We start from the raw sequence: 23,350 nt of genomic DNA, 5'->3' as shown, positions 1-23,350 counted from the left end.
CCACTCTGCTGCGTAGAGAGAGCCCATACCGTTTCAGTCGCTGCATGCATCAGATTGGCCGCTCGCTTCGGTCTTTATTTCTCTCTCCCATGCGCGCGCAGGATGGGCCCTCTGCATGGCGTGTTGGATTGGTTGGTGTTTGCATGCGTACAGTAAATACGGCTGCAGAAGCGCCACTTACTGGGTAGAAGCGGAGGGCATGGTTGGGAATTGAGGGAAGAAAGGAGCATCGCGCAGACTAATGCGGAAAAAATGAGAAAAAGTTATACGCAAACAAAATAGGAACGGAGGGAGTACCAAGCTAGATCACTACCTTTTGGAGTGGGTTTGAAGGGAATAGGAAACTCCAGCTGGCCAACTGGCATTTAGACTCCATGAAGAAACAACATGGGAGCCTTTTTTTTATCTTAGATATGTCAACCTTTGCTTGCTTGGCAACTGGATAAAAGGATATATTAGAGATAATGGCATTTTTTCCTATCTTTCGAGATCCACCCTACAATATGGGTAAAAAGGCAAAAAGAAGAAGAAGGTGATTTTAACTCTTATAAGAAGAAAAAAAGATTTAATCCTCTTGAAAAAGATGGGTGGCCTCGGGAACACAAACATATGTGGTGTCCAGTTCCCTGATGATGCATGGAATCTTCATACAATCTTGAACAAATTGTTCAAAGTGTAGCTCTCACCGAGAGGTAGATGCTTCTTTTGGCAGCATGACTCCAAGGAGGAATACACAACTGGTCGTTGAATTTGCATCATCAATTTTCCCAGGGGTGCAACTACTACAAATTCCTTCATTATGGTTTATTCTTGTTCCTCCGATCGAGTGTGGTTTTTCTTTCGCTTTTGTCTCATATAACAAACTTATGGCTAGAGACAACTCGAAGAAATTGAGAGAAACCTTTGGATCATGTGTTTTGCTCTAAAAAGGACACCATTCCATATTTGTTCTTTAAATGTGTGGTGGCTACTGGCCAAACAGATTTAGGCTCAAATATCTTCCTTCTTTGGTACTACTACTGTAACTAAATAGAGATGACGTTTTTGCAGTGAACTCCAGGTTGCGATTTTTTGTCAAGAATCACACCCAAGCGAAATAAGCAATCCGACTGTCATCTCCCACCTGGATGTGCATGCATGCTACTATATACACGTACGTAGGCAGATCATGCGGTGCAGCTCAGCCCTCGGCGATGAACGCCGCGACGCGATCCAGGAGCTGCTTGGCGCTCTCGCAGTTTGTCTTCCCGAGGAAGAAGTCGTGGTCCTCGCCTTCCGACTCGAACCACGCGGCGGCGCCCGGCGCCCGGCACGCGCCCGCGGCCACGCCCTCGTAGTACGCGCGGATCCTCCTCGCCAGCACGTCCTTCTCCGCCGCGCACACCAGCATCCTCTCGCACGCCAGCAGCTCCAGCGACGACGCGCCGGGCGCGAGCGGGTTGATCCTCGGGTCGTCGGCCCCGCCCACCGCCCCCGGGCACGTGTACGACCAGATCATCCCGTTGAACATGGGCACCGCCGGAGGCTCCCCCTCGATCGCCTCGCTCCCGCTGAACCACGGGTGCAGCAGCACCGCGCCCTCCATCCTCGGGTGGGAGTTCACCGCCGCCCTCACGAGCATCTCGTGCACGATGTTGGCGCCGGCGCTGTCGCCCGCCAGGAAGAGGCGGGCCGTGTTGCCGTGCCCGGAGACCCACTCGTCCTGCGTCGACGGCGCCACCGCCCACTGGAGCGCGGCCCAGCAGTCGTCGTAGGCCGCGGGCAGCGGGTGCTCCGGGGCGAGGCGGTAGTCGGCGGACACCACGAGGACGCCGGCCGCGGCCGCGAGGGAGTTGACGTAGCTGTGGTACGTGGCGTCGTCGGCCGACCCGATGAGGAAGGCGCCGCCGTGGAAGTAGACGAGGACCGGGAGCTTCTCGGAGGGCTCTCGGAGCTTGGGGAGGTAGAGGCGCACGGAGACGCCGGTGTCGGCGTCGAGGACGACGTCCCTGGAGGTGACGCCGGTGGCCTCGTCCAGGCCGGCAGGCGAGACGGTGGGTTCGTTGAGGCGGTCCATCTTGCCGCACTTGTAGATGCGGAAGTGCCCCGGGGACTCCAGCAGCACCTCGCCCTCGGTTTCGGCTTCCGTGGCAGCCGCCGGCAGAGCCCCGTTCTTGCGGGATATAGACGTGCAGACGCCCGGGCATGGCGGAAAGGTGGTAGATAAGTAGCATGGTGGTCGGGGTAAGTTTCTCCGACGTACGGTGAGTGGTCGGCAAGGCTGGGGCGCTGCCCAGCCAGCCGAGATGGCGGATCCGCTCCTGGTGGCCATGGAGGAGAAGTGAACGACAGGATAAGCCTGTGTGTGGTGAAATGGTGACGAGGTCGTGCCTTGCCGTATCATCAACCAGCCATATATGCATGACCTAGAGCTTGACTTCTCAACGTCGTACGGGCATGAGTTCTCAACGGCTTGGCTACTCAACAGGCATGACTTTTCAAACCAAAAATGGTAGTCCTACTAGGAGTCCTCTCAATAATGAGGGATGTCACATTTGAGCGTGTAGATGCTACGGACCAGCAGAGGGTGGCCTCCTGCCAAAAATACTAGACGTACAGGTTTTTACAGGGGTTCTACAGGCTCCTTTCAAACATTCTAAACATGTGCCCCCCTGATTTTAATGAAGGTGGGCCGGTGGATCTACTAATGACCAATTAGAAACTGCCATGACACCCTGTAATTCCCTCATCCTCCCTTCATGCTATAGTGCAGCATCCGATAATCCTAGACGCACGAAGGAATACGGGCATCTAAACACTAGTCAATCTTCTCCCCCCTGATTTTCATGGGGTGGCCCCGCCTCTCTTTTAATATCCAATAAAAAACTGCCACCTATTCACAGTCTGTTGAACCCGTGAAAACAAGCCCGTGCGTGTAGCATTACTCTGCAACATCGGCGCGTTCCCACGTCAGCCAGGGGCGTGCGACCTGTGCGGCCGCACAGGGTCTCCAGGTGGCAGGGGCGCACATCAGTAACTAGGCCGACATCTTTTAATGTTAAACGCATCGAATAGGCCGAAAGGCCCCGATGGCAGTAATTGGTTTGCTAATCGATGGCCCTGGGACTGGGAGAATACCGACCCTTCGCACATAAAAAAAGGCATGAGCGCAGGAGCAATAATCTCGATCTATAATACTAACCCTAACGGTGCATCCGATGGCCGGCAGTTGCAGGCCGAGGACGCAGCAAAGGACCGGCGGCCTCCGGCATCGCCAGAGCCCTTAGAGGTACGATTGTGTTTTGGCGAAGCGCTAAATCGAGTTAATCAAATCATTTTTAAATCAACTACTCAAGAGCACTTCATCATTTAGGACATGTGCTAGCTCACTCGTTGTCATTTTCTTTTTACCATTCTCATAACACTAATCAAGGCAAGGGTGTGCCGTCTTCGTCCGCGTGATCGCGTGATCGATCTTGTTCTGATGGCGTCTCGCCTCTCCATCATTCCCTCACGCTTTCTGCAGAAACATTCAGACAAGGCCTGAGTTTAACGTCTGTGAGTTCCGCAGTCTCAGTTCTACAAATAACTTCTTGCTAACTGTTTGATGTGCATCCCTTTAGTTTTATTATTTTCATCATTATACTTATATATTAATTGGTCCAAACGTTGTATTTCAAGATCAAAGTTATATCCTCCAGAGAATATGAATATAGTTACGAGACATGAGAAGAAAATTAATATTAGAGGATTTAATTCAATATCATAAAAGGAGTTGTAGATAAGTTTATTATAGTTTGATTTTTGTAAGAAAATAGGCATCATTTTAGAGTTTGGCACAAGGCCCCGAATTTTGCTCGGCCGGCCCTGTCAGTACCTATGCTTGCAACTAGCGATCAACCAACTTAAGCGCGCTGACTGGCAGCCTATGCTCGACAAGGCCAAGAGCTGCATTCCAGCTTGGCAAAGGGGTATGATCCAGAACCGGGCCGCCTTATTCTAGTCAAGTCTGTCAACGCGGCTAGGACCATTCATAATTTCGTGATACCGGAGGCTCAGGCCTGGGTCTTTGAAGAGCTGGATCAATGGATGATGGCATTTTCTTTGGGCGGGCAATGATAAAACAAACAGCGGCCAACGCCTTGTGGCCTGGAACACGGTTTGCAGGCCAACTTGTCTTGGAGGGCTAGGTGTCTTGGACAGCCGTGGCAAGGACTTGTAACACTCCGAGAATCATGCTACAGTAATCTCATGCCTAATGATGCCATGCCATCATAATTAAGTTGCTAATTCTCAATGTGTTTCAAACTAAGCTCAATTTCAAATTTTAAAATGAAGTCAAATAAATTATTTCTCCAAACAGTAAAACAAAAATGTTCACTAGGTTGAAAATTTTCATTAACTAATTGTCATGAATGATTAAACATCACTTTACATTTTTATTATCGCCAGGAAATTAAAACAGTTCCAAATCAGCATTTTTAAATGCTTTCCTATTTTTGAAAAAAATCCAAGTCAATTCAAACTCCTCCCAAACTTTTTGTGGCAGTGCCAAATATCATAATGTATTTATGTGGCCAAGTTCCGCATTTTACAAAGACGAATTGGCAACTCAAAGTATTGCAAACAGATTCTATAAAAGAAAAATAGAAAATAATTTAACAAAACGAGAAAGCCTAACTACCACTTAGCACTTGTAGCCCATTGCTACATTGCATAGCCCAGCCCAACAACCCCTTTTCCCCTTCCTCCTACTACATCACTAGTAGAAAAAGGGCCATTTGTCCCGGTTCGTAAGGGCCATTTGTCCCGGTTTGGGAACCGGGACTAAAAGGTCGTTACTAATGCCTTTGGCCTTTAGTCCCGATTCTTACATGAACCGGAACAGATGGGCCTCCACGTGGCCGGTGCGGCGAGCCCAGGCAGGATGCCCTTTGGTCCCGGTTGGTGGCACCAACCGGGACCAATAGGCATCCACGCATCAGCTGTTCAGGGGCTAGGTTTTTGTTTTTTTTTCTGAAGGGGGGGGGGGGTTTGGGGGTTTGTATGGTTAATTAAGGTGTTTCATATATTGTGTTAGGTAGCTAATTAATTAATAGAGAGAAGTGTCCTCTCTTATCTCCGTGCTTGGTCGACGCTACGTACTATACGTATAGAGAGCACTCGACACGCTAGCTAGTAAGCAAAAATGAAGGAAACAGAAGATCGTCATGAACATATGCATACAGAGAGAAGTGATATCGACCTCTCCTTCTCCGAGAGATTGGTCAAATAACAAGTTTTCGTATATCTATCCGACGCTACTGGCTACATATATACAATATAAGATCTCTTATAATATAATCCCCTAATTATATATGAACACAGGGTCCACATAGTATTCTCCGTATTTATCGATCACGTGGTCAAGAAAGAATGCCGCCAATTCCTCTTGAATTCCTCGCATGTGATCTGGTGCTAGGAGTTCATCCCGCATCCGAAACATCTAATTTGAAGAAGGGGTCAATACATATATATGAATGAATGAAACTCAACACAAAAGATGGTAAATAAAGTTAAATTCTGAATATTATTGCTTACGCACTTCATATTGTTTTTTAGTGTAGCCCCGCTCACAGGTCGTGTGGCGGATGGACTCGCAAATGTAGTATCCACAGTAATTATTCCCGGCTTCCTACCACAACCACTTTACAAGAAATAGAGGTCAATCAAACTGATAAGCAAGCATGCTAAAATGGTATTGATGAAACTAGCACTTGAATCACTAGGAGATGCGCGGAACATGCTAGTAGTACTTACCTTCGGGTGTTTAAATTCCAGCTTCTTCGACAGTCCATGAGCTTCTGAGGTGAATTTTTTCCAAACCCTGCCAGACAAAGAAACAATTACTTGATATCAGGAAGTGAACAATGTTGCCGATATGGTGAGATAATGATCGATTTAACTTACTTCTCGAGAATTTCAATCATGTCCGCATACTCCTTGGGATCTTTTCGTCTCGAGTCTAAGACGATTACTAGTCCTTGCTCGAGCTTAATCTCTAGGAGAATATAGTGGAACCTGCGCACACATGCATAACTCATCAATTACATTACTATAACCTCGACTAATAAGGGAAACCGAATATGCACAAGAAAGTAACACTCACTTGAAGTTGTAAGGAAAGAGTATTATAGCTTTGTTTTGATTTAATACCAACGATCGTAGCAAGTTGGCCTTGGTATCTTTTTTCTGAAATTCAACCGAATATGCATCTATGATATTTGGGTTAATGAACCCAATATCACCGATTTATCTTTTCTTCAATTCGGCGATCTTCAATCTGCATAATATAGTGAGGATAATTATAAATAGATGCAATGAAAGAGCTGACCTATATATAGAGACTTAATGACAGAAGTAGTACTTACAGACAGTACCAAGTGACCGTTAATTTATCGAGGGCCCTCTGATTGAAAAACTGGAAGAACTCCTCAAATGGAACATTCAATAGATCAGTTCCAATGAGGTCATGCTCCTCTTTAACTCTCAGCATCAAAGTATTCCTCCCCCAAACTCTTTGCAGGTTTTCATGTACCAATCATAGAATCTTTGCATCATCGTTGTTAGAGACATTTCATCTTTGACGAGAGGCTTCCCGTACTCGTATATGTGTTCTTCCACCTCCAAGAATTCATAATGTACATCGTCGGGCAGGTAATCATCAAGATTGTTATAACCGGGCACCATCCTCAAATCGTTAGCGACGATATCGCTAGACACCTTGAGCGGGGGGAACGATTGGTTTGCTTGTTCGCCTAGCTGGGCAATTTTTTCCCAGCTCATCGTTCCGCTAACCTTTGATCATTGATAGTACTTCCCGACCGCTCCGCTTCGATAAATGACCTTTCAATAATGCGCTCGTAGTTGCCTTTCGGCAGAGACTTTGGTGGTTTCTTCAGGGCTTCCAGAGTGCTCTTCACTTTCACCGGATCTACCTTCTCCTCCGGAGGTGGATGTTTCTTTGCTTTCACCCCTTCAAAGAAGTTCCTCACTTCGTCTCGCACGATCTTCTCGTTTTCCTCCGGGGTCATCTCGTATGGTAACTTCTCTGGAGTCTTCAGAGAACGACCGAATCTGTATTGCCTCCCGCCTGTGGAAGTACTGCTAGACGCTGGAGCAGACGGAGCGGCTGCGGCTGTCTTATTTCCTTGCTTACGAGGAGGAGGACTATGACGCACTGGAGCAGCCGGAGTGGCGGCGGGGCTCTTCCGCCCTTGCTGACGAGGCGGAGAAGGAGTAGGCTGGCTGCTCGGGCGCGCCGGTGCATGCGGAGAAGGAGGCGGAGTGCCGCCACGCGCTGGAGAAGGAGGCCGAGTGCCCTGATCACTCGCCGAAGGAGGAGGCGGAGTACCCTGACTCGCTGGAGGGGGAGGAGGCGTCCAGTTCGGAAGGTTGATGAGCTCCTTCCGCCATAGGCTTGGAGTCTTCAGAGCAGAACCCAACCAAGTCTCCCCTTCACCGGTAAGGTGGTCAAGCTCGAGCTCCTCAAATCCCTCCGTTATTTCGTCCACCATCACCCTAGCATATCCTTCTGGAATCGGCCGGCAGTGAAAAGTTGCGCCAGGTTCAGGACGTGCAACAGAGCCAACAACCACCTTGACTTTCATTTTCATCCACTGCGTCATAAGGTGGCAATTGTGAGACTCCGTGATTAAGTCCACGGGGTAGCTAGTAGGAGCCGTGAGACAGGCTCCTGAAGCAGCTCCGTGGAAGCCACGCTGCTTCTCCGCTGAGATGGCGGGGTAGCTTCGGGTGTAGCTTCGGCAGGTCGCGTGCTGCGAACTGCGTCTCATTCCTCTAGTGCTTGTACCCTTGTGTGTAGCGCCTGTAGTTGGGTCAACTCCTTTTTCTTCTTCCTCTCCCGGCGTTTGTAACCGCCTGCGTCGGGAAATCCAGCCTTCCACGAAAGGGAGCCTGGCGTGCCTCGTGTCCGTCTGGGGTGCTCAGGATTCCCGAGGGCCTCTGTGAGCTCGTCGTTCTCTCTATCCGGAACAAACATCCCTTGCTGCGCCTTTTTGATATACTCCTGAAGCTTCTCGATGGGTGTGTTTAGCTGCTCGTTGGTCCAAACGCACTTCCCTGTTACAGGGTCCAATTTCCCCCAACCCTGAAGAACCAAGTCCTGCAACGGTCTGGCCAGCGTCGCGTCTCTGGTTCGATCCCTTTATCAATGAGGTCATTCTAAGCCTTGTCCCACAACGGCCGGGCTTTCAGGTACCCACCTGACCCCGTGCGATGATGATGCTTCTTCTTTGCAGAATTTTTCTTGTTTGTTGCTGACATCTTCGCTGCTCTATCAGATTTCTTATTGGTGACAAATGTGGGCCACTAATCTTTGATCTTCTCAAATCGGCCGATGAATTCTGGAGTCTTGTCTTGGTTGACAAACGATGATTTCAGCTCATTCTTCCACCTCCTGAATAGCTCAGCCATCTTATTAAGAGCATAAGCCTTGATCATTGGCTTTTTAACTGGATTCTCCGGATCCTCCTCTGGCGGGAAGGTGAAATTTTCCTGCAGCGCGGTCCAAAGATCAGCTTTCTACCTATTGCTGACATAAGACACCTGAGAGTCTTTGTCCTTAGGCTTCAACCATTGCTCGACGCTAATCGGGATCATGTCCCTAACTAGAACCCCGCACTGAGCATTAATTTTTTGCTTGGTCCGGAGGGGTTCAATCGGTTGGCCAGCGCGTTCAATTTCGATGATCGTGTACCTTTCATCCGCGCGCAACTTTCTCTTCGGGCCTCGTCTCGTTACCGAAGTGTTGCTCGATCCAGAGGGCTAGAAAATAAGAAAAAGAAGAGAGTTAATATGTGTACATACCAAAAACAATTAATGCATCAATTAGCTATAGTCAGCATGTGCTTAATTAATTAATATATATACCTGGCCGGACTCCGTTCGGTCACCGGAGCCGTCATCACGGTGTCCTTCCTCCTCCATTCGGTCACCGGAGCCGTCATCACGGTGTCCTTCCTCCTCCATTGTTTGATCATCGTCGTAGCCTGCTTCTTCATCCTGTCTTTCCAGACCATCGGTGCATGTGTCGTTGAGAAACGACAAGATGACATCACTTCCATGTGCGATTATCTCCCCCAACACTGCTTCTGTTGCTTCGTCTCAGGGGTGCGGATCCATAGTTTCTGCAAATATTTACAACATGACAATTATTATTCAAACATGACAGACGGATATATTAGTGGCAAACATAGAACTAGCTAGCTAAGCACAATAAGGAATCATATTAGTGGCCTGGCCTCGACGCTTCTCTAGGGTTTGGGGTGGCCTCGGCAACGCTTCAAGGGTTTGGGGTGGCCTCAACAAAGCTTCAAGGGTTCGGGGTGGCCTCGACGACAACGCTCTTTTAACTTGGTAAATTTGGGTGGCCTCAAGAGAGTTTGTCGATCGGGTAGGGGCGCTGCGGGAGGGGGTAGGAGACCGACACCGTTTTTTCTAGGGTTTGGGTGTCCTCGAGAGTTTTGGTCGAGCGAGAGGGACGGGGGGGGGGGGGGCTCCCGACGCCCCCCCTCACTTTAACAAAGAACTACCTTAAAAAAGACTTGCTTCGCCACGGGTGTGATGACCCACAAGTATAGGGGATCTATCATAGTCCTTTCAATAAGTAAGAGTGTCGAACCCAACGAGGAGCAGAAGGAAATGATAAGCGGTTTCCAGCAAGGTATTCTCTGCACGTACTGAAATAAGTGGTAACAGATAGTTTTGTGATAAGATAATTTGTAACGAGCAACAAGTAACAAAAGTAAATAAGGTGCGGCAAGGTGGCCCAATCCTTTTTGTAGCAAAGGATAAGCCTGGACAAACTCTTATATGATGTAAAGCGCTCCCGAGGACACATGGGAATATCGTCAAGCTAGTTTTCATCACGTTCATATGATTCGCGTTCGGTACTTTGATAATTTGGTATGTGGGTGGACCGGTGCTTGGGTACTGCCCTTACTTGGACAAGCATCCCACTTATGATTAACCTCTACTACAAGCATCTGCAACTACAACAAAAGTATTAAGGTAAACCTAACCCTAGCATGAAACATATGGATCCAAATCAGCCCCTTACGAAGCAACGCATAAACTAGGGTTTAAGCTTCTGTCACTCTAGCAACCCATCATCTACTTATTACTTCCCAATGCCTTATGCTATGTCTTGAGCTTGCGTTGGTTTTCCCCGAAGAGGAAGGGATGATGCAGTAGAGTAGCATAAGTATTTCCCTCAGTTTTTGAGAACCAAGGTATCAATCCAGTAGGAGGCCACGCTCAAGTCCCTCGTACCTACACAAAGCGATAGCTACTCGCAAACAACGCGATTAGGGGTTGTCAATATCTTCACGGTCACTTACGAGAGTGAGATCTGATAGATATAATATTTTTGGTATTTTTGGTATAAAGATGCAAAGTAAAAAAGTAAAAGCAGAGTAAAAAAGCAAAGCAAGATTAAAGTGATGGAGATTGATATGATGAGAATAGACCCGGGGGCCATAGGTTTCACTAGTGGCTTCTCTCAAGAGCATAAGTATTCTACGGTGGGTGAACAAATTACTGTTGAGCAATTGACAGAATTGAGCATAGTTATGAGAATATCTAGGCATGATCATGTATATAGGCATCACGTCCGTGACAAGTAGACCGAAACGATTCTGCATCTACTACTATTACTCCACTCATCGACCGCTATCCAGCATGCATCTAGAGTATTAAGTTAAAAACAGAGTAATGCCTTAAGCAAGATGACATGATGTAGAGAGATAAATTCATGCAATATGAAATAAACCCCATCTTGTTATCCTCGATGGCAACAATACAATACGTGCCTTGCTGCCCCTTCTGTCACTCGGAAAGGACACCGCAAGATCGAACCCAAAGCTAAGCACTTCTCCCATGGCAAGAACTACCAATCTAGTTGGCCAAACCAAACGGATAATTCGAAGAGACTTGCAAAGATAACCAATCATACATAAAAGAATTCAGAGAAGATTCAAATATTATTCATAGATAGACTTGATCATAAACCCACAATTCATCGGTCTCAACAAACACACCGCAAAAAAAAGATTACATCGAATAGATCTCCACAAGAGAGGGGGAGAACTTTGTATTGAGATTCAAAGAGAGAGAAGAAGCCATCTAGCTACTAACTATGGACCCGAAGGTCTGAGGTAAACTACTCACACTTCATCGGAGAGGCTAGGATGATGTAGAAGCCCTCCGTGATGACGGCCCTCTTCCGGAGGAGCTCCGGAACAGGCCCCAAGATGGGATCTCGTGGATACAGAAAGTTGCGGTGGTGGAATTAGGTTTTTGGCTCCTGTTCTGATCGTTTGGGGGTACGTATGTATATATAGGAGGAAGGAGTATGCCGGAGGAGCATTGAGGGGCCCACGAGGCAGGGGGGCGCCCTAGGGGGGCGCCCCCACCCTCGTGACTGCCTTTTTTGTTACTTGGAGCAGGGTCCAAGTCTCCTGGATCATGTTTGGTGAGAAAATCACGTTCCCGAAGGTTTTATTCTGTTTGGATTCCGTTTGATATTCCGTTTCTTCGAAACACTAAAATAGGCAAAAAACAACAATCTGGGCTGGGCCTCCGGTTAATAGGTTAGTCCCAAAAATAATATAAAAGTAGAAAATAAAGCCCAATATAGTCCAAAACAGTAGATAATATAGCATGGAGCAATCAAAAATTAAAGATACGCTGGAGACGTATCAGGCATCCCCAAGCTTAATTCCTGCTCGTCCTCGAGTAGGTAAATGATAAAAAGAGAATTTTTGATGCGGAGTGCTACTTGGCATAATTTCAATGTAAATCTTCTTAATTGTGGTATGAATATTCAGATTCGAAAGATTCAAGACAAAAGTTCATATTGACATAAAAATAATAATACTTCAAGCATAGTAATAAAGCAATTATGTCTTCTCAAAATAACATGGCCAAAGAAAGTTATCCCTACAAAATCATATAGTCTGGCTATTCTCTATCTTCACCACACAAAGTATTTAAATCATGCACAACCCCGATGACAAGCCAAGCAATTGTTTCATACTCTAACTTTTTCAAAACTTTTTCAATCTTCACGCAATACATGAGCGAGAGCCATGGATATAGCACTATAGGTGGAATAGAATGGTGGTTGTGGAGAATACAAAAAGGAGAATAGTCTCACATCAACTAGGCGTATCAACGGGCTATGGAGATGCCCATCAATAGATATCAATGTGAGTGAGTAGGGATTGCCATGCAACGGATGCAGTAGAGCTATAAGTATATGAAAGCTCAAAAAAGAAACTAAGTGGGTGTGCATCCAACTTTGCTTGCTCATGAAGACCTAGGGCAATTTGAGGAAGCCCATCATTGGAATATACAAGCCAAGTTCTATAATGAAAAATTCCCACTAGTATATGAAAGTGATAACATGAGAGACTCTCTACTATGAAGATGGTGCTACTTTGAAGCACAAGTGTGGTAAAAGGATAGTAACATTGTCCCTTCTCTCTTTTTCTCTCATTTTTTATTTTTTTATTTGGGCCTTTTCTCTTTTTTTATTTTATGGCCTCTTTTTATTTGGGCTTCTTTGGCCTCTTTTATTTATTTTTCGTCCGGAGTCTCATCCCGACTTATGGGGGAATCATAGTCTCCATCATTCTTTCCTCACTTGGGACAATGCTCTAATAATGATGATCATCACACTTTTATTTTTCTTACAACTCAACAATTACAACTCGATACTTAGAACGAAATATGACTCTATGTGAATGCATCCGGCGGTGTACCGGGATATGCAATATGACAATGATGAATGTGTCATGATGAACTAGATGGTGGAAAGTTGCATGGCAACATATCTTGGAATGACTATGGAAATGCCATGATAGGTAGGTATGGTGGCTGTTTTGAGGAAGGTATATGGTAGGTGTATGATACCGGCGAAAGGTGCGCGGTATTAGAGAGGCTAGCAAAGGTGGAAGGGTGAGGGTGTGTATGATCCATGGACTCAACATTAGTCATAAAGAACTCACATACTTATTGCAAAAATCTATTAGTTATCGAAACAAAGTACTACGCACATGCTCCTAGGGGGGTAGATTGGTAGGAAAAGACCATCGCTCGTCCCCGACCGCCACTCATAAGGAAGACAATCAATAAATAAATCATGCTCCGACTTCATCACATAACGGTTCACCATACGTGCATGCTACGGGAATCACAAACTTTAACACAAGTATTCTTTAAATTCACAACTACTCAACTAGCATGACTTTAATATTATCACCTCCATATCTCAAAACAATTATCATGCTTCAATCTTTTCTTAGTATTCAACACACTCAAAAGAAAGTTTCACAAATCTTGAATACCAAGCATATTATTATTAAGCAAATTACCATGCTATTAAGAGACTCTCAAAATAATTTAAGTGAAGCATGAGAGATCAATAGTTTCTTTAAAACAAATCCACCACCATGCTCTAAAAGATCTAAGTGAAGCACATAGAGCAAAATTATAACACTCAAAAGATATAAGTGAAGCACATAGAGCAAAACTACTTAGCTCAAAATATATAAGTGAAGCACATAGAGCAAAACTACTTAGCTCAAAAGATATAAGTGAAGCACATAGAGTATTCTATCAAATTTTAATTCATGTATGGCTCTCTCAAAAGGTGTGTAAATCAAGGATGATTGTGGCATACTAAGACACAAAGACACAAATAATAGAAGACGCTCCAAGCAAAACACATATCATGTTGGTGAATAAAAATATAGCTCCAAGTAAATTACCGATGGAAGTGGACGAAAGAGGGGATGCCTTCCGGGGCATCCCCAAGCTTTGACTTTTTGGTGTCCTTGGATTATCTTGCGGGTGCCATGGGCATCCCCAAGCTTAGGCTCTTGCCACTCCTTGTTCCATGATCCATCAAAAGAATTCACCCAAAACTTGAAAACTTCACAACACAAAACTCAAAATAGAAAACTCGTGAGCTCCGTTAGCGAAAGAAAACAAAAGACCACTTCAAGGTACTGTAATGAACTCATTATTTATTTATATTGGTGTTAAACCTACTGTATTCCAACTTCTCTATGGATTATAAGCTACTTTACTAACCATAGATTCATCAAAATAAGCAAACAACACACGAAAAACAGAATCTGTCAAAAACAGAACAGTCTGTAGTAATCTGTAGCTAGCGCAAGATCTGGAACCCAAAAAATTCTAAAATAAATTTCTGGACGTGAGGAATTTATCTATTAATCATCTTCAAAAATAATTAACTAAATAGCACTCTTCAAATAAAAATGACAGCAGTTCTCGTGAGCGCTAAAGTTTCTGTTTTTTACAGCAAGTTCAACAAGACTTTCCCCAAGTCTTCCCAACGGTTATTCTTGGCACAAACACTAATTAAACACAAAAAAACACAACCAAAACAGAGGCTAAATAATTTATTTATTACTAAGCAGGAGCAAAAAGCAAGGAATAAAAATAAAATTGGGTTGCCTCCCAACAAGCGCTATCGTTTAACGCCCCTAGCTAGGCATAAAAGCGAGGATAGATCTAGGTATTGCCATCTTTGGTTGGCAATCCATAAGTAGCTCTCATGATAGTTTCATATGGTAATTTTATTTTCTTTCTTGGAAAGTGTTCCATGCCGTTTTTTAATGGAAATTGAAATCTAATATTCCCTTCCTTCATATCAATAATCGCACCAACCGTTCTAAGGAAAGGTCTACCAAGAATAATAGGGCAAGAAGGATTGCAATCTATATCAAGAACAATGAAATCTACGGGCACATAATTCCTATTTGCAACAATAAGAACATCATTAATCCTTCCTGTAGGTTTCTTAATAGTGGAATTCGCAAGATGCAAGTTTAGAGAGCAATCATCAAAATTACGGAAATCTAGTAAATCACACAAAGTCTTGGGAATAGTAGAGACACTAGCACCCAAATCACACAAAGCATAAAACTCATGATCTTTAATTTTAATTTTAATAGTTGGTTCCCACTCATCATAGAGTTTTCTAGGGATAGAAACTTTCAACTCAAGTTTTTCTTCATAAGATTGCATCAAGGCATCAACAATATGTTTGGTAAAGGCTTTATTTTGACTATAAGCATGTGGAGAATTTAGCACGGATTGCAACAAGGAAATACAATCAATTAAAGAGAAACTTTCATAATTAAATTCCTTGAAATCCAATATAGTGGGTTTAGCAACATCTAGATTTTTATTTCTTTCAATCCCACTTTCATCAATTTCATCATTAAGATCTAAATACTTCGAATTTTTAGAACGCCTTCTAGGTAAAGGAATATCATATTAAGTTTCATAAATATTAATATTGAAAAATAAAGATTTAATAGGGGACACATCAATAACTTTTAGATCTTCATCTTGATTTTCATAGGAATTGGAAGAACACGCTTTAATAAATGCATCTTTGGAAGCACGCATCCTAGCGGTTCTTTCCTTGCACTCATCAATGGAAATTCTCATGGCTTTAAGAGACTCATTGATATCATGCTTAGGAGGAATAGATCTATTCTTTAAAGAATCAATCTCAAGAGAAATTCTATCAATGTTTCTAGCCAAATCATCAACTTTAAGCAATTTCTCTTCAAGCAAAGCATTAAAATTCCTTTGTGAATTCATAAACTCTTTAACACTATTCTCAAATTCAGAGGGCATCTTATTATAATTTCCATAAGAGTTGTTGTAGGAATTCCCATAATTATTAGAAGGATTACTAGGATATGGTCTAGGATTAAAATTCCCTCTATAAGCGTTGTTACCAAAATTATTCCTACCAACAAAATTCACATCCATAGATTCATTGTTATTCTCAATCAAAGTAGACAAAGGCATATCATTAGGATCAGAAGAAACACTCTTAGTAGCAAATAATTTCATAAGTTCATCCATCTTTCCACTCAAAACATTGATTTCTTCTATCGCATGCACTTTTTTATTAGAAGATCTTTCAGTATGCCATTGAGAATAATTAACCATAATATTATCTAGGAGTTTAGTAGCATCTCCTAAAGTGATTTCCATAAAAGTGCCTCCCGCGGCCGAATCTAAAAGATTTCTAGAAGCAAAATTCAATCCGGCATAAAATTTTTGTATGATCATCCACAAATTCAAACCATGAGTAGGGCAATTACGTATCATTAATTTCATTCTCTCCCAAGCTTGTGCAACATGTTCATGATCAAGTTGTTTAAAGTTCATAATATCGTTTCTAAGAGAGGTGATCTTAGCGGGAGGAAAATACTTAGAGATAAAAGCATCTTTGCACTTGTTCCATGAATCAATACTATTTTTAGGCAAAGACGAAAACCAAGCTTTAGCACGATCTCTAAGCGAAAAAGGAAATAGCTTCAATTTAATGACATCATTATCAACATCTTTTTTCTTTTACATATCACATAAATCAACGAAGCTATTCAGATGAGTAGCGGCATCTTCACTAGGAAGGCCGGCGAATTGATCTTTCATAACAAGATTCAACAAAGCAGTACTAATTTCACAAGATTCAGCATCGGTAAGAGGAGCAATCGGAGTGCTAAGGAAATCATTATTATTGGTATTGGTGAAGTCACACAATTTAGTATTATCTTGAGCCATCGCGACAAACAAGCAATCTAACACACGAGCAAACAAAAAGGCAAGCGGGCAAAAAGAGGCAAATAGAGAGGGAGGATAGAGAGAGAGAGAGGGCGAATAAAACAACAAGGGTGAAGTGGGGGAGAGGAAAACGAGAGGCAAATGGCAAATAATGTAATGCGAGAGATAGGGATTGTGATGGGTACTTGGTATGTTGACTTTTTGCGTAGACTCCCCGGCAACGGCGCCAGAAATCCTTCTTGCTACATCTTGAGCTTGCGTTGGTTTTCCCCGAAGAGGAAGGGATGATGCAGCAGAGTAGCGTAAGTATTTCCCTCAGTTTTGAGAACCAAGGTATCAATCCAGTAGGAGGCCACGCTCAAGTCCCTCGTACATGCACAAAACGATAGCTACTCGCAACCAACATGATTAGGGATTGTCAATCCCTTCACGGTCACTTACGAGAGTGAGATCTCATAGATATAATATTTTTGGTATTTTTGGTATAAAGATGCAAAGTAAAAAGTAAAAGCAAAGTAAAAAAGCAAAGGAAAATTAAAGTGATGGAGATTGATATGATGAGAATAGACCCGGGGGCCATAGGTTTCACTAGTGGCTTCTCTCAAGAGCATAAGTATTCTACGGTGGGTGAACAAATTACTGTTGAGCAATGGACATAATTGAGCATAGTTATGAGAATATCTAGGCATGATCATGTATATAGGCATCACGTCCATGACAAGTAGACCGAAACGATTCTGCATCTACTACTATTACTCCACTCATCGATCGTTATCCAACATGCATCTAGAGTATTAAGTTAAAAACAGAGTAACACCTTAAGCAAGAGATGACATGATGTAGAGAGATAAATTCATGCAATATGAAATAAACCCCATCTTGTTATCCTCGATGGCAACGATGCAATACGTGCCTTGCTGCCCCTTCTGTCACTGGGAAAGGACACCGCAAGATCGAACCCAAAGCTAAGCACTTCTCCCATGGCAAGAACTACCAATCTAGTTGGCCAAACCAAACGGATAATTCGAAGAGACTTGCAAAGATAACCAATCATACATAAAAGAATTCAGAGAAGATTCAAATATTATTCATAGATAGACTTGATCATAAACCCACAATTCATCGGTCTCAACAAACACACCGCAAAAAAAGATTACATCAAATAGATCTCCACAAGAGAGGGGGAGAACTTTGTATTGAGATTCAAAGAGAGAGAAGAAGCCATCTAGCTACTAACTATGGAACCGAAGGTCTGAGGTAAACTACTTACACTTCATCGGAGAGGCTAGGATGATGTAGAAGCCCTGCGCGATGACGGCCCTCTTCCGGCGAAGCTCCGGAACAGGCCCCAAGATGGGATCTCATGGATACAGAAAGTTGCGGCGGTGGAATTAGGTTTTTGGCTCATGTTCTGATCGTTTGGGGGTACGTATGTATATATAGGAGGAAGGAGTATGCCGGAGGAGCACCGAGGGGCCCACGAGGCAGGGGGGCGCGCCCTAGGGGGGCCCCCACCCTCGTGACCGCCTCTTTTGTTCCTTGGAGCAGGGTCCAAGTCTCCTGGATCACGTTCGGTGAGAAAATCACGTTCCCGAAGGTTTTATTCCGTTTGGACTCCGTTTGATATTCCGTTTCTTCGAAACACCGAAATAGGCAAAAAACAGCAATTCTGGGCTGGGCCTCCGATTAATAGGTTAGTCCCAAAAATAATATAAAAGTGGAAAATAAAGCCCAATATAGTCCAAAACAGTAGATAATATAGCATGGAGCAATCAAAAATTATAGATACGTTGGAGACGTATCACCTTCCTCTAGGCCCAATTAATGGTGAAGTGTCATGTAGTCGACGTTCACATAACACCACTAGAGGAGAGACAACATACATCTCATCAAAATATCGAACGAATACCAAGTTCACATGACTACTAATAGCAAGACTTCTCCCATGTCCTCAAGAACAAAAGTAACTACTCACAAAGCATAAACATGTTCATAATCAGAGGGGTATTAATATGCATATAGTATCTGAACATATGATCTTCCACCAAATAAACCAACTAGCATCAACTACAAGCAGTAATTAACACTACTAGCAACCTACTAGCACCAATCCCGGACTTGGTGATAAGAATTGGATACAAGAGATGAACTAGGGTTTTGAGATGAGATGGTGCTGATGAAGATGTTGATGGAGATTGCCATCTCCCGATGAGAGGAGCGTTGGTGATGACGATGGCCGGCAGAACAACTCCGCCAGACCCCTAGATTGGTTCCGCCAAGATTCCGCCTTGTGGCCGCGGAGTTTCGTCCGAGAAGATCGCTTATGATTTTTTTCCCATCGAAAGACTCCATATAGCAGAAGATGGTCACCGGAGGGCCACCAGGGGGCCCACGAGGTAGGGGGGGCGCTCCCAGGGGGGTAGGGCGCGCCCCCACCCTCGTGGGAGGGTGTGGCCCCCCTGGTGAAGTTCTTGCTCTCAGTATTTTTTATATATTTGGAAAACATCTTCCGTCAAGTTTCAGGACTTTTGGAGCTGTGCAGAATAGGTCTCTAATATTTGCTCCTTTTCCAGCCCAGAATCCCAGCTGCCGGCATTCTCCCTCTTTATGTAAACCTTGTAAAATAAGAGAGAATAGGCATAAGTATTGTGACATAATGTGTAATAACATCCCATAATGCAATAAATATTGATATAAAAGCATGATGCAAAATGGACGTATCAACTCCCCCAAGCTTAGACCTCGATTGTCCTCAAGCGAAAAGCCGAAATCGAAAAATATGTCCACATGTTTAGAGATAGAGGTGTCGATAAAAATAAAATACGGACATGAGGGCATCATGATCATTCTTAGAACAACAACTTATATAATTCTTGTCATATAATCTCTAATTCTAGAGTAATAATTCAATCACAATATCAAGTATGAATCTTAAACTTCATTGAAAACTAACAAACTACAATTTTAGTCATTGAAGCAATTGCAACTTATCATAACATAGGAAAGAGTCAATGTATAAGAGCTTTTCAGCAAGTCCACATACTCAACTATCATATAATCTTTCACAATTGCTGACACTCACACAATACTTATGGGTATGGAGTTTTAATCGGACACAGAGAAAGATAGGGGCTTATAGTTTTGCCTCCCAACGTTTTACCTCAAGGGTAATGTCAACAGTAATAGTTCATGAAAACTCACATCCAATTAGCCATATATACCAGGATCTTTCCAACATATTGTGCTTGCCAAAGGATAAAATGTAAAAAGGAAGGGTGAAGATCACCATGACTCTTATGCAATGTAGGAGATAAAAGTAAAAGATAGGCCCTTCACAGAGGGAAGCAGAGGTTGTCATGCGCTTTTATGGTTGGATGCACAAAATCTTAATGCGAAAGAATGTCACTTTATATTGCCACTTGTGATATGGACCTTTATTATGCAGTTTGTCGCTTTTATTACTTCCATATCACACGATCGTATAAAGCTTATTTCCTCCACACCAATCAATCATACATATTTAGAGAGCAATTTTTATTGCTTGCACAGATGACAACTTACTTGATGGATCTTACTCAATCCATAGGTAGATATGGTGGACTCTTATGGCAAGACTGGTTTAAGGGTATTTGGAAGCACAAGTAGTATCTCTACTTGGTGCAATGTATTTGGCTAGCATGAGGGGGAAAGGCAAGCTCATCATGTTGGAAGATCCAAGACAATATAATTCATCTCAGATGTAAGAAAACATACCCATTACGTTGTCTTCCTTGTCCAATGTCAACTCTTTAGCATGTCATATTTTAATGAGTGCTCACAATTATAAAAGATGTCCAAGATAGTATATTTATATGTGAAGACCTCTCTTTCTTTATTACTTCCTATTAATTGCAACGATGACCAAAACTGTGTTTGTCAACTCTCAACAACTTTTATTCATCATACTCTTTCTATGTGAGCTCATTACTCTCCATAAGACTCACATGATCTCTTTGTTTCTTTTTATTTCTTTCTCTTTTCTTTTATTCACTTAGGATCATGGCAAAATAATCAAGCCCTTGACTCAACACTAATCTTTATTATATAGCTCACGGACTCGATTATATAGAAGGATAATAAAGCAAAACTCATGACTAGATCATACTAAGAACTTTTATTCTACTAGATCAAGATATTACCAAAAGTATCGAACTAAGAAAAATGTAAAGATAAAAGTGATGGTGATACGATACCGAGGCACTCCCCCAAGCTTGCCAGTTGCCAAGTGGAGTGCCCATACCAGATACTCAATTCTTCTTTGTTGGTGGAGACAGTGGTGATTTTGTTGATGGCGTAGGCTTCTTCCTTAATTTGCATTTGAGGACAGAATTTTGGTCCCTTAGGTCCTCGATCTCCTGTTCCAGGCTCAATATCTTTTTGCATAGTTCCTGCTTGTTTTCCTGCAAGAGGCGAAAAGGGATTAACTCGATCTTAGGTTTCTTTACTCTATCCGGGAGACTTAACTTTTTGAACTCCACATGCATGTCCCCAGGTTGAGGTAGTGGGACTTCATCTTCATCTGAGCTCATCTCCTCCTTTCCCTTGGGTTCATATTCTTCTTCTTCCTCTGTAGTCCAACCACAATGCTCCACATCCCCATAGACCTTAGGATCTGCAAGGTAATCAACCACATAGCTTTCTCCTTCTGAATCCTGGGAGGACATGTTGCTCTGTCTGCACCAGGACAGCTCAAATCAAAGGCAAGAGATTTTTGCGTGATACAGGAGTCAAAACCCCTGGGAGATTATATAATGAATTTTTACCGACCAAAATACGTGTCGTGTACGAAAACGGAGTCCGAAGAGCAGACGAGGTGCCCATGAGGTAGGGGGGCGCGCCAGTAGGGTAGGGCGCGCCCTCCACCCTCGTGGAGCCCTTGTGTCCTTCCCGGACTGCTGCTTATTTTTCTATTTTTCTAAATATTCCAAAACAGAGAAATATTGCCTTAAAAACTATTTTGGAGTCGGTTTACTTACCGTACCACATACCTATTCCTTTTGGGAGTCTAAAACGTTCCGGAAAGTGTCCCTTATGTATTCCTCCGGGGTTACGGTTTCAATAACATTGGTTTCAACATTTATGGGATTACCTGAGATATAGTGTTTGATTCTTTGGCCGTTCACCACCTTCGGATTTGTGCCTTCGAAGTTGTTGATTTTTATAGCACCGGAATGGTAGACCTCCTCGATAACGTAAGGACCTTCCCATATAGAGAGAAGTTTTCCTGCAAAAAATCTTAAACGAGAGTTGTATAGCAATACATAATCACCTACATTAAACTCACGCTTTTGTATCCTTTTGTCATGCCATCTTTTAACTTTTTCTTTAAACAACTTGGCATTTTCGTAGGCTTGGGTTCTCCATTCATCAAGTGAGCTAATATCAAATAACATCTTCTCACCGGCAAGTTTAAAATCATAATTAAGTTCTTTAATAGCCCAATAAGCCTTGTGTTCTAGTTCGAGAGGTAAGTGACATGCTTTTCCATAGACCATTTTATACGGAGACATACCCATAGGATTTTTATATGCAGTTCTATAGGCCCATAATGCATCATCAAGTTTCTTGGACCAATTCTTTCTAGACCTATTAATAGTATTTTGCAAAATTAATTTGAGTTCTCTATTACTCAATTCTACTTGACCGCTAGACTGAGGGTGATAAGGAGATGCAATTCTATGATTAACATCATATTTAGCAAGCATTTTATGGAAAACACCATGAATAAAATGTGAACCACAATCAGTCATTAAATATCTAGGGACTCCAAATCTTGGAAAAATAACTTCTTTAAGCATTTTAATAGAAGTGTTATGATCAACACTACTAGTTGGAATAGCTTCTACCCACTTAGTAACATAATCAACAACAACTAAAATATGTGTATAACTGATAACCCACAAGTATAGGGGATCGCAACAGCTTTCGAGGGTAGAGTATTCAACCCAAATTTATTGATTCAACACAAGGGGAGCCAAAGAATATTCTCAAGTATTAGCAGCTGAGTTGTCAATTCAAACACACCTGGTAACTTAGTATCTGCAGCAAAGTGTTTAGTAGCAAAGTAATATGATAGTGGTGGTAGCGGCAACAAAAGTAAAGACAGCAAAAGTAATGTTTTTGGTATTTTGTAGTGATTGTAACAGTAGCAGCGGAAAAGTAAATAAGTGTAAACCAGTATATGGAAAACTCGTAGGCACCGGATCAGTGATGGATAATTATGCTGGATGCGTTTCATCATGTAACAGTCATAACATAGGGTGACACAGAACTAGCTCCAATTCATCAATGTAATGTAGGCATGTATTCCGTATATAGTCATACGTGCTTATGGAAAAGAACTTGCATGACATCTTTTGTCCTACCCTTCCATGGCAGCGGGGTCCTATTGGAAACTAAGGGATATTAATGCCTCCTTTTAATAGAGAACCGAAACAAAGCATTAGCACATAGTGAATACATGAACTCCTCAAACTATGGTCATCACCGGGAGTGGTTCCGATTATTGTCACTTCGGGGTTGCTGGATCATAACACATAGTAGGTGACTATAGACTTGCAAGATAGGATCAAGAACTCACATATATTCATGAAAATATAATAGGTTCAGATCTGAAATCATGGCACTCGGGCCCTAGTGACAAGCATTAAGC

General features: G+C 43.1%; 1 protein-coding gene across 1 annotated transcript; it reads right to left on the bottom strand.

The window, feature by feature from the left end:
* Positions 1 to 979: 979 nt before the first annotated feature.
* On the bottom strand, positions 980 to 2,364 carry LOC125556171 (2-hydroxyisoflavanone dehydratase-like). Its single transcript, XM_048718951.1, has one exon. The coding sequence runs from the start codon at positions 2,309 to 2,311 to the stop codon at positions 1,181 to 1,183; it is 1,131 nt and encodes a 376-aa protein (XP_048574908.1). The 5' UTR covers positions 2,312 to 2,364; the 3' UTR covers positions 980 to 1,180.
* Between the last annotated feature and the right edge of the window lie 20,986 nt (positions 2,365 to 23,350).

This window comes from Triticum urartu, chromosome 5, assembly GCF_003073215.2.
Source record: "Triticum urartu cultivar G1812 chromosome 5, Tu2.1, whole genome shotgun sequence".
NCBI classification, from domain to species: Eukaryota; Viridiplantae; Streptophyta; class Magnoliopsida; order Poales; family Poaceae; genus Triticum; species Triticum urartu.
This window is presented reverse-complemented; position numbering and strand designations above follow the sequence as displayed.